Below are 17,764 nucleotides of genomic sequence, written 5' to 3'. Positions count from 1 at the left end.
TATTACTATTCACCTTATTTGTTGACATTATGATTCAGCTTATGGCTTTCCTTGGAAGCAAGGCTAATGATCAACAGAAGAGACAATTTACTACCACCCACCAACCAAAAAGCAAATCATTCAGGTGATCTATCAAAGTCATGATCAAATAAATTATACGGTTAGTGCTCCATATTTAAGGACAAAATGTAAAAAATAATCAGTAAGTTGCAAGTGTTGCTTCACTTTTGCTTTATTAAACTTGAGTAAAAGTTATTACTTGTGTTGTCTTTTACATTTTGTTATTCTTTTATGCAACCAAAAAGCTTGATTAACTTTTTATTTAGGTGAGGATAGTGCTCCTCCTGAGTGAAAAGAAAAAAAATTAATCTATTTGCTAAGATGAATGATTGATTAAAAATCCTTTATTTTAACTAATTTTTTACTTTAGTCAAATCTCATGAAAACCTAATTTATGGCACTTGGAAAAAGTGTGCATAAGTGTAACCAAATATAGTAGATTTAATAAAATATAGTTTTAAGAGTCATGAACATTTAATACATATTATTATCTCAGTGTATAGTAGATCTAGAAATTGAAACATAAAAAATAAATGACTTCAAATTTGTTCGCCTATTCAGTATACTAAATCCGATTCGACTTAGTAAATTTTTTAAATAATCTTCCCTTAAGCTTCAAGGATATTTATCGATATGATTTCCGACTTCACCTAAGGTAATTTTATCCAAGATGATGAGATCATAAAAAATTAATGGTATGGATGCTCTTGACCAAATCTATTCGACGCTCGAATTGGTAAGGGACGTAAATACTTACTCTAGAGATAAAAATGTTTTTTTTTACGATTAAGTAAAATCTATTGTTTTCTACTTGTTAAGGGAGTATTAGCTAATAAAATTTGGTGCTGAAATGATTTGATTAGCAATATAATGTTTATATATCAAGATGATATAAAATAATCGTGGTTGGATGAGATGAATCAACGAAGAATACTAATGTCATGAGACAAACAAGAAGGTCAAAGAAAAGAGATTTGGTTTCTCTCGATTGAATCATAGATGTAATACCGAAGACATTGTGACCTGTTGTCGTCGCACATAGTAAGCTAAAATTCATAGGGTTGGACAAATGCCAAAGTAGCCTCTGAGGACTTTTCCCCCACACCGCTGTGGTCATTTCGTTCAACAACATGATCTAAAGTACAAACGAAGCATACCACCGTGACCAACACCCAAAAGCTAGTGGAGAACGACCGCACATCTCACTCCGTTGGCACAACGCAACCCTCGTCGAAGTCGTCAATGCAAACAAGCCTACTGTACCGAAACACAATTGGAAGGTGGCCTAAACCCACCTCAAAGACTTGGACTCCGAGTGATGGCCTTTCAACATCAGCTGCCGTCGTCTTCTTTGGTCAATCAGTCGCACTTTGCTTGTTCCTATCCATTGTCTCTCTCTCTCTCTCTCTCGATCTTGTAATGAGATTTCCCATGTCATGAATGCTGTGTGAAGAGCTCATTCGCTCACCGACACTGCGCCATGGATAAATAACCATATCAATTCGCAGGTTGGCGAGCCGGAAATATCTTTACGAGTAATATGGCTATTCTTATCGTCTACTTATGAGCTCGAAGCTTCTGTCCCGAGGAGTGTGAACATGGCCATGATGTTCTCATGTTTGGAGCATGTGGAGAAAGCCAAACAGTGGGACATCCTGAGGCTTTAAGCATAAATGCTGACGAGCCTCCACATGTGCCATGGCATTTTGTAGTACCAAATAGAAGATTAATGGTTTTATTATGAGCAATAGAGAAATTGAGTATGATCTTTTATCCTTAGAGATGTCTTTTTGGATTCATCCTTTATCAGTTCTCAAGTCTTAGGACCGATATCTTAAGACTTTATACTGATAAACATGTTTAGTCTTATATCGACTGAATGAGATATATTCTACTGATTGTTTGCAGTGATTAGCATGTCGTCCTCGAAGCTCTCGATAGAGCATCGCCAGCTAACAGCTTCCATTGAGAAAGGCCTGCCTTTTTTGCTGTCAACCAAAAGAAAATAATGGAGTTAGCCATCGGAATCTCCAGCTTCCATTTCTTGGATCATATTCTTAGATCTTGTTTACCTGCACAGCATCTTTGTAGCCCCCTCCCCTAAACATCAGCAACCAAAGAGTAACACAATGAAGCTGAAGCTCTTAGAGAACAAGTATTTTATATCTTGCCTTTATTATATACACCCCCATCTTCTTTCCTTTCGAAACATATGAGATCCAAAATTTCATTGCATCTTTACTGTGGCTTCCTCTTGCTCCTTACGTACTCTACAGTTGGTAAAAGAGCCTTTAGAGTGAAAGAACAGGAAGAATAGAGTCAAAGTGAGGTGGAAGAGGCCGGTCATGGCGGATTTGGATTGGATCAGGAGTCGTTGATGGCGAAGGAGGCGCGGAGGAGGAGGTCATATGGCGCCCAGAGGGCGTCTAGCGGGCACGGCCGTCCTGCGTCCATGCGCGCCCATGGCTTCCCCTTTCCGCTCCAATGCAGCAGGCTCACCGGCCCCGGATGGAGGTTGCGGCACAGACCGCGGTAGTTGTCGCCGCCAAGGCCGTGCTGGTTCCACCGGTGCTCCACCGCTGCGATCCGACCGGCGAAGACCAGCAGGAACGGCGGGAGCGAGCCCAGCTCGTAGATCCGCATCCGCTTCTGGAGCTCCATCCATTCCTCGATCTTCTCCGTGTAGCCGCCGTCCCGCCACCGGCCTAGCTCCATTACCATGACGCCGGTGTTGAAGTAGCAGGCGCGCCGGCCCTCGAAGGCCACGGAGAGCGCCGGATTGGCCCAGAAGGTGGGGGTGAAATAGGAGGTGAAGTTGGCGTTGCAGTACTCCGGGGCGGCGAGGGCCAGGCCGTCGGGGATCGGGGTGGAGGCTAAGCCGGCGATGTCGTCGACGAGAACGAGGTCGGAGTCGAGGTAGACGACCCGGCGGGCGCACTCCGGGAGGAGGCGAGCGAGGTAGGAGCGCGCATAGTTGAGGGGCCGGTCGAGCGCCGCTCGGATGGAGGTGGAGATGAGCCCTGCAACGCGCTGCTCGTCGGCGAAGGGGTAGATCTGGAAGGCGAGGGAGGGGAAGGCGTCGGCGATGGTGGCGTCGAGGTAGCCTGCGGCAGAGGAGGCCACGAAGTGAAAGAAGACCGACTGTGGGCAGGCGGTGTGCTGGAGGACGGAGAGGATTGCGGCCATGGACCCGCGGAGGTAGGCCACGTCGAGGGTCATGGCGACGTGAACCAGCGTGTTGGGAGAGCAGGCAGCGCCGGGCCCGGTCGGCAGGGGCGGCGGGCACGACGGGGAGTTGTAGAACTGCGGTGCCTCGCGGAACCTCGGCATGCTCGAGGCGGCGCCATCCCTCCCTTTAGCTGCCGCTGCGGCAGCGGAGGAAGGCGACGATAAGATAGCGAGCAGGAGAAGAAGGCTCGAAACGAGCGGTAATGGAGGCATTTGGAGATCGTATGGAAGGGGTTGGCGCACTCAACCCGTCGAGCGGAGCAGAGGCGACGTTTATAGAGAGGGAGAGCGAGCTGAGGGGAAGTCAAACGGCCGGTAAAACTCAACGCTATTACTCACGCTTCGTGGGGAGGGGGGATCGCGATGGAACCGACGGTTCTGATTAATCGATAAAATACTCGATTTCGCCCACTAATACTCTTTTTCTATTCTGTAATATGCCAAAGAGCGAATGCGCGTGGGGCCCGTCCTTTCCCCCAATGGCGAGGTAGGTAGCTTTCACCGCGTGAAGAAAGCCTGATTCCCTCCCTTACATATCGAGTACGATAACCCTTTCTAATGTGCCGGACCAACAACGCGAAATGGGACCGGCAGGTTGACGGAGGCATGAAATGACCGTCTTGCCCTCCTACTACGCGTTTGGGTGTGTGTACTGCGTCGTACGCGGTGGGAGGGCACGGCGGTCAAATAGGACCCGAACGAGAACATGCCACGTGATGGAATGACTTCCATGATGATGAAGAGCGATACAACTACACCGTCCATTTTCTTCCTTCAATTCCTCCTCAGATATATATATATATTAATTGGAAGCAGTCACTTTCCATCTCTCTCTCTCTCAGCGACTACCAAGAAGAAGGTTGCTGCATCTCCATCATCAAATGAAGCCAGAAAGATCCACCTTTGCTTGTAATTAATCTTTTCGGTGTAGGCTTGTATGTAATGTCTAACACAAATTTTAAGCTAAGACTTGCATGTCGTGCAGTTGGGAGATCATCTTCGCAAATGTGACATAGTTCTTTGCCTTTGGGGTGCTTCTGTTCATGTGTCAGAAACATGTTAGGTGTGGATGAGTTGCTTTGCTTGGGAGAAACCTCAGCCAATATTCTCTCTCTCTCTCTCTCTAATGCTGGCATCCTTGAGGTTGTCTGCATGGAGTTCACTACAATGAGGTTTTTGGCTGTTAATTACCTGAGTGAATGCATGCAGACTAACTTGAGAACTTCTTACGTCTTCAGTACAATGTTATCCATCCTCCTCTAACATTACCGAGGAGATCAGCATCGAATACTCGCTTGCCTTCCTGCAGTAAGACTCCATCTTCTTCTCACCATCTTAAATTCTTGTCCAGAGGATGCAGGGTTTTCGTGTGACTCGACTGCATCTGTGTCTCCTCCGTAACTTGTTATCTTTCTCATCCCCATAACTTCATGTCTAGTTTAGTTCAAGGAGAAAGAACACCTAACTAGAAAAGCATGGCGTATTCCATAGGGTGACCCTTAAATTGTGAAGGCTTGATCCTATTAAAGTCATTATTATTATTATTATTATTATTATTATTATGAATTTATATTGTGCATATGTTTTATGCGTGATTGTATCCATTTTGATGGCTCTGTTATAGCGACTGTAGACATCCCTTGTGATCCAACACCGGCTATAATAAAGGCAACAGTGCCCTGTCTCTTAGATTTTGAAGAGGTCATTTTCGAGAGGTTGCAGGCATTGAATGGATACCGGACATCCATGGTTTATCATAGACTTTTTATTATTATTATTATTTAGGAAACACTTTATCATGTGGTGATCAATTTAATCCTAACTCCAAACCAAACACTATCTTATGAAGTATTGTCTTGTTTGTGATGGTTCGACCTTTTAGGAACAATGAACTTATAGGGTTTCTATGATACAAGATTTGAGAAGAATCGATGTGTAACATTACTTTCATGAAATTATATAGGTATTATTTATATTAATAGTTGTCGGTGGGTGTTTTGAATGCTCTAATGGATGATAGCGGATGAATACCAATTCGTACGGCATTGGGACCTGTACTTATGCTTCAAGTACATGAGAAGGAGCGTGAGATCTAACCAGTTTCATGTGGATCACGTGGCACAAAGCCAGTGGTCGCCGACGCCGGCGCGAGTCGAGTCAAAACCAGGCGTATGGAAATATAAAGCTCCAACTCACGGCACATGGTGGCCGCGCGGGTGATCTGCTACGCGAGCCGAATCAACGGGCACCGTACCGCGCGAGGCACTGGCCTTCCACTTCGGGCCCTCCCGAGACGCCAGCACTGTATTCGCGCGTTCCGTATCACCTACCGTATACCCGACCCACGGAAATTATCAATTATAGTTAATTTTTTTAATATTTTTCGGTTATTATATTTTAAAAAATTATATTAACATTCCTATAATTCTGAAAGTTAAACCTGTCGATTCGTACTATCGATTTTACTAATAAAAATAAAAAATAAATTTTAATATTTTAATTGATGATAATAAATAGCATCGATAGTGTTAAATGACAATCCCGACCATGCGTGGCTATTGTGAACGAAAGGAATAGTGACGAGAGGTGAGAAATGCTTTGTGTCCAATATTAACTTTAAAATAATTAATGAACAATTCTTTTATCATTATATATCTGTGTCGACATTGATGTAGATGCCTACTAACTAAAGAAACATAAATATAGATATTGAACAATTCTCATATCTTGTCGTCGAGAAGAAGTGTCATCATTTATCATCATCAATTAAAATATTAAAATTATTATTTTATTTTTATATTTTTATCAATAAATTTAATAAGATAAATATATTTAAATATTTCACGTTTATAAAGAATGTTAATATTTTTTTTTAAATATAAAATTTTAAGATATTAAATGTAATTAATACATAATGTAATATACAATTAACCCGCATGAAAAATACCGGATAAGTATTGCTGACGCTAAGGGCGTGTCCGTACGTGAACCAAAGGTCAGCGCCGCCGTGTGAAACTTTGACTAACGCGGGCACATCACTGCATCAGGACCGACAACAAAAATAAATATTTTGACCGCAATAAAAATAAAAGAGAACTCCTTTAAACTCGCATCCTAAAAAAAAATCATTACCCAGCTTAGGAGACATTAATAATACGAAACCATAAAAAGCCATCACAATTTTAGCAGAAAATGACAGAGCTTGGGACAGACAAAGAACAACAAAGTCAACTCCAGAAATGAATTTAAATATCTCAGAATCAGCTCAGATATAATTTTCTAATGTCCAATCTGTAGCCCAGAATTCATTAGAGGTGATGAGGTATTAATAAGCTGATAAAAGAAGTGAAAAGGTTCGTAGGTAAGCCAATCACATTAGAGTTCCTGCTACAATGCTCGATGTAAGCAGGAGAAAACAAGTAGCTTTCGTTCACTAGGAAATTTCTGCTGTCTTTCCACGTTACGAAGACTCCAATGTGTGAAACCTTTGTGGATCCAAGGAATAATGTACAGCCGTCAAAGCGGAAATTGACTCTTAATACTTTTTTATCAACAGAGTACGCAGAAAGGACTGGAGATGGGTCTTTTCTTCAAGCAGCAGACCCTCGGAAGACCAATAGAAGAACAAGACAGGTTGGCCAACTCTCTGCTCATATCCGGGATGTGGGTCTCCAGAGAGGTACATCGATGCCTCTTGCTAGGGATTTGGCTTGTAGGTCTTGATGGGCAGTCACCGAACACAGTTCAGCACTACTTTAATGAACATCTCTGAAGTGTGTCACAGACAGAGAGAGGGGGTTAAATAAGTAAGAACAAGAAGAAAAAAAACCACAAAATTGCAAACTTACAGCTACTGGTGTTCATGAGTTCAATTTTCTCTCTATGGTGCAGTAAATCTATGGCACATCTTGCATGGATCTGGTGGACCACTAGTACAGGAGAGGATCAATGATCATGTGGTGATATTAATGCTGCTGACATATATTTTCTTTACTTATTTATGGCAGAGGGAAGTGCAGAAGTACTGCAACATACGTTTTCTGCAGTTATTATGGCAGAATGCAGTAAATGGCTCCAATTGTTTGAATCTCTACCTCTTGAGTTCAAACTTGGCAACTGCACATGGAGACACACGACATGGTGAGCTATAGAAAAACCTGATGAGGGTGTGAAGGAAACACCCAGGAAACTATTGATTTCTCCTCACATACCTTTTTAGGTGTCAGAAACCAGGGGTAAGTAGTAGAGGTCATCATCCACATAACAAGAGGCCCCACCTGGATGTCACACCGGGTTGCATTCATGCCTCCTGCAGAGGGAGTAACTGGAAGACATGAGACAATACAGTGAGGAAATTTACCAGAACTTTAGGGTTTGCTGAAAAGCAGAAGTCACTAGAGGGCCACCAGTCAGGACTTTCACAGTTTGTAAGAGAAATGAAAGACATTACTGCATATATCAACCATACAAAGACAAATATAATTGACAATTATAAACAAGGTTTATAATTAGGCAATCAATTTGAAAAGGAAAAGGAATAAAAAAAAGGATGGTTTGAAACAGTGAATCCTATTCTATGAGTCATGAAACATGTTAAACCATTTAAAAGTACGTGGCATAACAATTTTGTCATAACAATAGAATAAACTGCAAGATATGAAGTGTGAAAAGCAAGTTAGATGGTAAGAGTATGTGCTGACCTAATTAAAGAATAAATTTTTTAGAACTAGAGTAGATGGTAAATGATGACATATTATGATTTCTACAACAGCTGCAGGTATGGATGCAGAGATAATTAAAGAAAAGTAAAATTCAACCACAGCAATTTGTGCTCTTGTCACTAAGGCATATTATGATCATTCAAATTAAAATGATAAAATGGTTTCACTTAATTTATCAAAAGTTCTTACTCTATGCTTTTGGATACTATTCCAACAAAATTTCTTTTCCTCTATGATAAATAGATTGCAGATGCAAGTCAATTATTTATTATTTATCAAAATTATTAACTAATGGTTTTAATATTACAAGGTTCATGGTCAAGCATTGGCCTATACAAGCATGCCACATCATCTCTCTCTCTCTCACTCAGCACATAGCTCAGGATACTTGAACATTGTTTTTATGTTTCTTAATTAACATTTTATATAATCATTTTCTAATGATTTTGAAGACAAATTTAAGTGTTTTATTTGCACTTGATGTGATCATTTGCCAATGATTTTAGTTCGAAGGATAGTAGGGTACCACAACACAATAATAACAACAACAAAATCGTAAGTCTCAACCATTTAAAATCGACTACATGAATCATTTATAGTCAAATAAAAAATTATTTGTTTTGTTAAGTTTAGAATAATTAAATCTTTATTTATAATTTTTATTAAGATCTTTTCAAGTCTTCTTCTATCTCTCTTGATATCACAAATATTAATTATATCAATTCTTCACATTCGAAAGTCTCATAAGCACATGCTTATACCATCTTAAACGATTCCCTTATCCTATCTCATCTAAGCAATGCCTAATTGCTTACGAATAAAAGTATTTTTTTTCCTATCTTTCCTAATAACTCTATACATTCATATTAACATTATTGGTAATACAAACTTTTTATATATATTGTATATTAATTGGCCAACACTCAGATCCATAAAATGTTATTGGTCTCACAACAGTCTTATAAAATCTTATATTTAATAACAAAAATATTCGATGATCACACAAGACTCTTAATACCCCTGGCCATTTTAATAATCTTAGTTTTACTCTATGAATAATATTTTTTATCAATTTCTCTATTTTGTTGAACAATTGATCTAAGATTTTTACTTAAAGAGACTTCTTGTCTATCCAGATTAACTACATTCTCCTATTTATTTCTAAAATAATTAAAATTATATTTTATATATTCAATTTATAGAACATACTTTGAATGGTTGAGCTATAGATTGTCTCATTAATATAAGCCAACTTATATGCTCTCAGCTCATCTCCTTTAATCACTATACCTATTTGGATGGATTTGTTATATTTCCTTATTTGTTGCTTGCATTGATTAGTGAGACTTGTATAGTTTTATATTTTCATTTTAGTAAATTCCACTAATTTTGTTTCGCATTTTTCCAACCAAATTAACCACCAAAAGAAGAACAAGAAAATCAAGAATGAACTATAGTGGGATATGGACATCATAAATGTGGATTCATCTTAATTAAGCATAAATGACACCCAGCAGTCCAAGTAATATTTGCTCAAAAGCATACTAGCAGCCACTAACCTTAGACACAAATCCAGACCAACATAAAGATGGCTTAGAACTGAAGTCTAGTCTCACAATTACCTATTCTGGTGTAATCTTAAGCTAGTAGATACAACATGACATTCTAAATCCACTGCTATACTAGTAATTAAAGGACAATCCAGAACAAGTTCATGTGTTCCCAGAAAAATTGGAATTAAAATCCAGTTTACAGAGATCTAAATAATGTGATCCTGGTTTAAAGGTGACAGGTACATGAAGCTCATATGCATGAATGAGAAGTACCATGCCATGGTCACAAAGATAAGGCTTATATCAGTAAATGATCAAGTTACATGAGGCTAATTTAATTGTTAGAAGAGAACACCATCAAGCTGCAGAGAAGGAAGCTATCAGTAGCTCCATGCAATATGATACAAACAATCAAGGACTTCAATGAAGTTAAACTGGAAGCCACATGATCTCAAGACAATACAGATAAGCATCAAAGAAGGAAAAAATCTAACAAAAATGAGCAACTGAATGGTTTGTGATTTGTGAACGTCACAGTACAGTATGAGAGACTGAAAAGACGACCCACGCAAGAAATATGAAACATTCATAGGACTGTCATCAGCAATGTTAAAAGCATAAGAAAATATTACTGAACAATATAAAAACACGTGCCATTTAAATTGAAACGAGGAAAATGATTTCTTGGAATACATGGATAAATCAACTCTGTTCACCCGATAACTTGAACCAATTTATTACATGTCACACCAGAATTGGTCTACGACAACTGAAGGGCAAAAGGGATAAATTATAAGAACCTTCTTCATTTGCATTTTAGGTTCAGACAGCAAATGAACATGACCTTATACTTCATCATTACATTTGAGAGACAAAATGTACTCCATGAACCAAAAGAAACCATTTTGTCTTCACATACCCCATATAATCAATCTAAATCTCTATGGATACTTCCTCATCTTTCTTTTAAAATTGTAAGCCAAATTTAATGAACACTGCAGCATAGACCAATATCCTCACTATAAAAAAAATTTGATGAGTTTGTACATTGACACAAGTCCACAGTTGATAATGATAGACTCAACAAAGATAATAGGGGAAAAGATTAGAACAATGAGATCATTGTGATTCTATTGAAGAATTTGATAGCTGAAAAAGCAAAGAAAAAATAAAGAGAAAGCTTGAATCAGCAAAAAGGAATCTCCAAGCAATGATAGAGTTTGAACTCTTTGGTTTTATGTAAATATTTTTCTACAAATCCACAGAACTAACACATATTTTCTTGGTGAAAATAAATTCTCAGAAAAGAATCTCCACATACTTTCTAATTCAAATTGCATTTCATCTATGCAAAGGCTTGTTTCACTGTAAGCAATTACTGGAGTCCACAAAACACTGATGTGGTCAATAATATGGCATAGCACAGTACTCCTCATTTAGCCATGATTCTCAACAGTGATGAGTACAACAAATTCTACAATCAAAGTACGTGTAAAACCTCAAATCCTCAATGAAATTTAAGTTTCATGAATAATTCCCATTAGCTTAACATCAAAATATCCAACATAAAAAATGGTAAACAAAGAAACAATAAGCATCAATTGTTTAGCATCTGAGATATAGAAATGGATAATCCAAATAAATATGATAAAATTAGAATGTAAAAACATGGAAGTTGATCACATATGTTTTTCAGTAAAATGTAGGGTATACAATTTCGAATAATACCACTCAGTACGGGTGGTACATACCTGTCCGATAGGTTACCGGTATGCAGACCGCCCGTTATCGGGCGGAACGCTTAAAAGCGCCCTGTATTAGACGATACGGGGTTATATCGGGTGGTAACAGTCAAAATTTCAATCGTTACCACCCGACACAGCTTGGTAATGGTCGAAATCGACCGTTACAACTTGGTAACAGTGCTCCAACGGTCAAATTGACTGTTGGAGCCCCTTCTCATATGTTTTTAAACCCTTCTTCTTCCATATTTCACTCCATTTCATTCTCATACTCTCTTAAACTATCTCAAACTCTTTTTTTCTCACATTTGTGCTCTCATAAACTCTACAAAACAACAATTTGTGAATTGAATCGAAGCTAATTTGGGAAGATTAAGAGGAAGAACTTTCTAATCAAAAGGTATATATTCTCTTTCTTTAATTAGAGAGTAATTAAGATCTTTAATGTTATGATTAGTGCGTTTAATATTGATCAATTCAAAATTAGATACTTAATAGGTCAAATATTTATATTTCTTACATACTAAATATTGAAAGATATTTATGATAGTAAAATACGAACCTTGCACAAGACTATTCCTCAAAGCCCGAAAAAGGTTTGTGATACTATTCTTACCTAATTTACATTGATTTTGCTAAACTTATACTATTACTATATTTATTTCTAACTTAAAACCCCTATCCTAACTTTTTTTTTTCAGGTATTTTCGGAGTATTTTACACCTAAATTAGGTGTACCGCTCGGTGTGCTCTGATGTACCACTCGGTATACGGTACCGTACCATACCGAGCCAAGCTCGAAACACCGGTACGGTACGATATTTCAATCCTTGATAAAATGTACGCATAAAAATGACACAGGTTGTTGGTTGTTCCCTTCCCAAAAATCACAGAAGACATTGAAAAGAATCTGACATAACCAGCTGTAATCTTCTATCTCGAATAATAAACCAGATACATATTTGCAGGTCCATTTAAGCTGGTTGGTGTCCGAGAAATTGCCCAACAATCTCCAGCCTCGAGAAATCTATTAGTACTCAGATCTTTGAATAAGTAATCGCTATATATAAACTTGCAACATGAATAGCAAATATAAAGGTCAAAGACAAAAGTGTAGTAGCAACAAAGTCAAGTTTCAAGAATTGAAGTGTCACTGTACTCCACCTCTTATTGATTGTTATGTAACAGTTCATGACTGAAATTCGAATACAAGATTAGACCAATTGTTTCAAACTATATTCTATCAGGAAGGATTGTATCACTTCACACTATTCTCATAGTAAAAAGTTAAGAAAGAAGTAACAAAGTGCTAAATCTTTTCCACTTGAGTTCTTGAAAATAAAGATTAGCTTTTAACCTGCCATTACAATAAATTCATGCTTTTTGGCAAAACATTTGTTGCATCTCCAAGGAACCAATCCGTAAAAGTAGCCTCTCGACCACACAAACCTCTGGTGAAACATGATAATTTTCTCGAATCCTCATTAGGTATCTTCATTGTGGTCCAAAATCATTATTTTTTTTTTTCTGATAGAGCACCCATGATTCGTGTCCCTTGATCATGACAAGGTTTGTAGCATTGGGATAGGAATTGATGTTAGTGCTAGGATAGGTCCAGGGATTTGAACCAGGATTGGGTTAATATCAACCTAGGATTTAGAATCAAAATCAACTTAATCAGCTAGATTTGTTCGATCTTAAAATCATAGAATTGAACTAAAAAAGATAGGTTTAAACTAAAAAAAGAACAACACAAAAAGAAAAAAAATAAAAATCATGTGTAGCAAGATATGCTAAAATGTAATTCTTTAATGTACAAATATCGTTCTTGGATTTGTGAATAGGTAGGAACATTATTTTGAAAAAAACAACAAAAATCCTCTTAATCTTCCGAATGCACTACTATGGCTTTGTTTTTTGCATTGAGTTATTCATCATAGCAGTTGGTCTACATATTCCCTCACTACTCAAAGGAAAATCAATCACTTGATCTTACCATCAAAAACCTATGTAATTCACTAAAACTCTCATCTCTTTCATACTCAAGTCTCACTCTTTTTTCACATTTAAACTCATGATAAATCATTAGGAACTCTCCTCAGTCATTGAAATGCAGGAAGCTGCTACCAACAGAATGAGTCTAGTGAGCTGCAACAAGCACATATTTATTCGCTCCTCTTTCCCTCAGTATCATTGCCATTAGCCTCACCTGATCCTCCTAATCTCGTACAACCCCTTAATTCCTACAAACACCTACCTCAAGTGACTACCAATTTAACTTTACCAAGGAAGATCATGGCCACAATTCTCATGAATCCCTCAATATTCCATTTCTAAGCACATTCACTTTAGATATCTCCATTCATCTAAATAAGCTTTTGAAACACGAAAAAAAAAAACCAAAGAGAAAAAGAATGCGCCATCATTCAGTTGAGGCTTTGAACCATCTCTTTGAATGAAGCATGTAACACAACATATATCAAGATAACTTAATAAAGAACTCTAGTCCAATGTTTTAAACATATGCCACTTTACTATTATATGCTCTCATTATAATTTTTGTGACAAAAAACTCTTTTAAGCTTTTTGAAGAAAATACCCTCCAAATCCTGAATTGGGTAATTGTCACACATCCCTTGACTCAGTAAGACACGAACTGAGCACAACTAAGTGCAGACAAAATTCTCTGCATCCAAACTCCAAAGAATACATCTCCACATCTCACCAGTTATGTTTGCATCTCAATGAAAATCCCCACTGATTTGTGTGCTGTTTTCCAAACTTCATTGATTCCTTAGCATATAAGACAACTACAAGCTGTTCTTCTCTTCAGGAATTATAAACAAGTCCATTCAAAACAAATGAACAAAACATCAAAAAGATATTTGACAAGCATCTTTCTGATATATTTAATTTCACTTAATTAAACAAAATTCTTAGTTCAATCTTAACCTCCCTGCTCATGAACTCAAAACTTCAAAAAGAAGTAATAAACATGCCAACTAGATGTTAAAGCAAATTTTAGATGACAAGTATACATAAATGAACATGCCAGCCATATGCCAAGATTCAATCTGTTCTTTATACAAACCAAGCAAACACCAAACAAGTATGTGGTATTAGCTACATGCCAAGAGCTCTCTGCATAAATCCAGGCGCATACATGGAATGGTGAGTATGATGGTATGTATGGCAGTACATATCATGTTACTGTTGGCTAGAATTAGCATGACAAGCAGCATTTAGTAAAAAAAAGACTGAAACATGGTTTCAGATATAGAAGATTAGGTGGACAAAAAATGTAGTACAGATATGTTGACCACACATATGGTCGATAGGACAAGGTTAAAAACAAGGTAACAAATATGAAGTCGTATCAATCAGTATTTCTTAGTCTATCCTTAATCCTCATAGTCGTATGTGGCACATCGACCATACCAAAGCAATACCATTGCATAAATATACTTTTAATATTATTGTCCCAATGGTATGCATACCATGGTTCACCATACAATCAATCCGACTCAATTTACAGTATGTTAGGTGCATAACAATATTTAATTTTTTTGAGTAAAAGTATAGCAGTACCTCCAAAGCATATGAATTGGATTCAATAGTCAATACTATCCACAAATCCACGTATACTTGTCAAATAAGTTATGGCTAAAGCATATTTACACATTTTTCTTGTGCATTTTACTTTCCACAAGTAAAGAAACATAGAATTTTGTGGATACAAAGTAGCATCCAAATATCAGAACCACACAAACGTGTTTGTTAAAAAAAGGATAAGGTCAAAAAATAAGAAAGCTTCGAGAATGAACTTAATATGTCAAAATATCACTAAAAAGACAATAGCACTCTGCTTGAGAACATATGCCAACAGTATACAATGATTTACCATCATAACAAAGCATGAGCATCATGTACGTACAAGCAACCATCTTTTTTATGTAATTCACAAACACAGGAATACCGGTTCAATGCATAAAGCATTAAAAGATCACACTTAATATTACAAACAGATAAAAATAAAGTAAAAGTTTTCACAATTGCTCCTTGTTTCACCTATCTACTCATGAAACTTTTGAATGATTCCAAACACCATAAGTACCACCAGAAAGTTATCAACCTTCATAAATGCCCTTTCAATTGATAGTCATATAGAATTTGTTAGATTTCAGAAGCTATACAAATTTTGATCTGAACCCTTTTTAGAAAATACACTTCACCCCTTGGATTGCCTAGCTCATCAGGGTAGCAATATAATGGAAAAGATAAAATCAAATTATTACAGATTGTAGTTTGTCATTGGAGCAATGTGGATATAGTCTGTCTATAACTCACCATCATGGCCTCAAGCAAGTCCATAAGCATAAAGGGTGAAATAGGAATAACATATAAGGGAAAGGTGATAATTCTGTAATTTAACCCAAACTTGGCTTTAATCCAACCACAATTTAATACCAATTAAACTGACATCTATGAGTCAATAATAACATGGGCACATGCCAAAGAATCTAAGATTTGCAGAACCATTTATGATATTATATTGCTAATTATCAGAGCAAGGAACAGGAACAAAAGCAAGTTCCACATGACATCAACCTGTCGTCCACGGTTTGCATGTCGCCAGAACCCATAAGCATGACCGAAACCATAAGCATGAGGTCCATGACCATGGTGGAACCAATAAGAATGCTGGCCATGACCATGGTGGAAACCATGAGCAGGCAGACTATGAAATACATTGGCATGGCTGCCATGGTCAACATCATTGGCAGTTGCATCCTGAAACATGAAGTTTCTCTGATTTATGCCGGCCATTTGATTCCTAGCGGCAGCAGAATGATTTGCAGGTGCATTTGGGAATGTGAAGTTCCCAAGCCTCGTTCCAGCCAAGTGATTTGAGGCCATGACCCATGGCTCATGATGATGGATATGGTTCATGTTACGATGATAGATATAGTTCAAATCGGGTTGCGGTTGCAAGGCTGTCGCCGGCGTCCAACCAGCCGTGTGATGGATATGATTCATGTCATGGTGATATATATGGTTTGCATCGGATGGCAGTTGTGGGGCTGTTGCCAACCTCCGACCAGCGGCTGGACGGCTGGGAATGTCCACACGAGTGGTCGACCTGGACTGAGGGTGCGTGGAGCTATTTCCTCCACAGTAGAGAGGGACGATCTCCTCCTCCCCAACAGTGGCCTTGCAGACAGGGCATTCAGAAGAGCGGGAATGATCATGGAGCCATTCGTAAAGGCAAGGCCAGCAGAAGAGGTGACCGCATAGGGTGACAACGGGCTCCTGCGCCAGATCTAAGCATATGTTGCATTGGAAATTTCCGGCCTCCCTGTTGCTACTACTTCCACCAACCAAGCAGCTTTGGGAATCTCCATTATACGACTCGCCAGATCCACTGCCCATCTAAAATCAGCACAAGAATCAAAATTACATCTTCACGACGCGACATTACCAACAAGAACCGAATGTCCTAAACTCCAAGAAAGAATTCAACGAAGAAAGGACCAATCTTGAGACTGAAATATCAAACCCTAAGTCAGACGAGCACCAAAAATTGAGGCCAAAGCTCAGACTTTTCCTTCACGAGCATAGAACCAAATAGGCCACAACTCACATGCCAAGCACCAGTCAATCGATCGACCAGGAAAAGGCCATGACTTGCAGATCGAGTTACAAGCAACGAAAGAGAACTTCTCCAGAAACCAAGAACAACACATCACAATCAACAAAACAGAAGTAGCAGAGGCAAATGCACAAAGATCCTACGAGGGGAAGGGAGAAGAGAAGAACGAATTCCGTAGCGAGGGAGAAGACTTCCTGCCGCTTTTGGATTCTTCTACCCACTCCATCATCATTTGGTCGGAGTTCATCGTGTGCATTATAAGCGACACTTGAGAGACATTACAAAGCCAGTGGACAGTGACAACAGTTGGGGGGGGTAAATTTGCATATATGTTCCTCCAAAGTAAGTAATTTGCATATATGCGCTCGCAATTAATCTCTTGGAATTAATTATATTTGACATAACTCTATTTTTCTATTTTTTATTTTTTTTTCTAATTCTCATTTATAATTATGATTAAGTGTATTAAATTATTCATTTTGTCTCAAAGAAAATATAAAAGAGAAAAAGTTGAATGAGGTGCGAGAAGAGGAAAATAGAAGAATAGAAATGATGTGAATGGAATGTTTATTTGGATTATTGAATATGTTACTTATAATTATGGATTATGTTTTCAATTAAGAGGTGATATTCCTTTTTAACTAATATATTTTAATCGTAGAGAGTTAAATATAACTTATTAGAAAATTTGAGTTGTGAATTAGAGATATGGATAAGAGAAGATGGAATCAGAACATTACAAATATAAAAGCCATAAAATAAAATTTTCTTTAATGGGTTATGGAATTATGTAGTCCCCAATTAATGATT

General features: G+C 38.0%; 1 protein-coding gene and 1 long non-coding RNA gene across 2 annotated transcripts; both read right to left on the bottom strand.

Annotated features, from left to right (window-relative positions):
* Nucleotides 1-2,190: 2,190 nt before the first annotated feature.
* Nucleotides 2,191-3,552, bottom strand: LOC135623680 (probable galacturonosyltransferase-like 1). The gene has a single exon (XM_065126916.1). It carries the CDS (start codon nucleotides 3,499-3,501, stop codon nucleotides 2,425-2,427), a length of 1,077 nt encoding a protein of 358 aa, XP_064982988.1. The 5' UTR covers nucleotides 3,502-3,552; the 3' UTR covers nucleotides 2,191-2,424.
* Nucleotides 3,553-6,528: 2,976 nt separating this feature from the next.
* LOC135623679 (uncharacterized) lies at nucleotides 6,529-17,200 on the bottom strand. Its single transcript, XR_010491463.1, has 4 exons — nucleotides 17,098-17,200; nucleotides 7,500-7,597; nucleotides 7,137-7,404; nucleotides 6,529-7,056 (listed from the first exon to the last, which is right to left on the bottom strand). It is a non-coding gene; the product is annotated as an uncharacterized LOC135623679 (long non-coding RNA).
* Nucleotides 17,201-17,764: the final 564 nt, after the last annotated feature.

Source organism: Musa acuminata, chromosome BXJ2-9 (genome assembly GCF_036884655.1).
Source record: "Musa acuminata AAA Group cultivar baxijiao chromosome BXJ2-9, Cavendish_Baxijiao_AAA, whole genome shotgun sequence".
Taxonomy (NCBI): Eukaryota; Viridiplantae; Streptophyta; class Magnoliopsida; order Zingiberales; family Musaceae; genus Musa; species Musa acuminata.
This window is presented reverse-complemented; position numbering and strand designations above follow the sequence as displayed.

Bases quoted from the DNA above. Each gene is read 5' to 3' on its own strand.
- LOC135623680 (XM_065126916.1), bottom strand. From the start codon at position 3,501: ATGCCTCCATTACCGCTCGTTTCGAGCCTTCTTCTCCTGCTCGCTATC.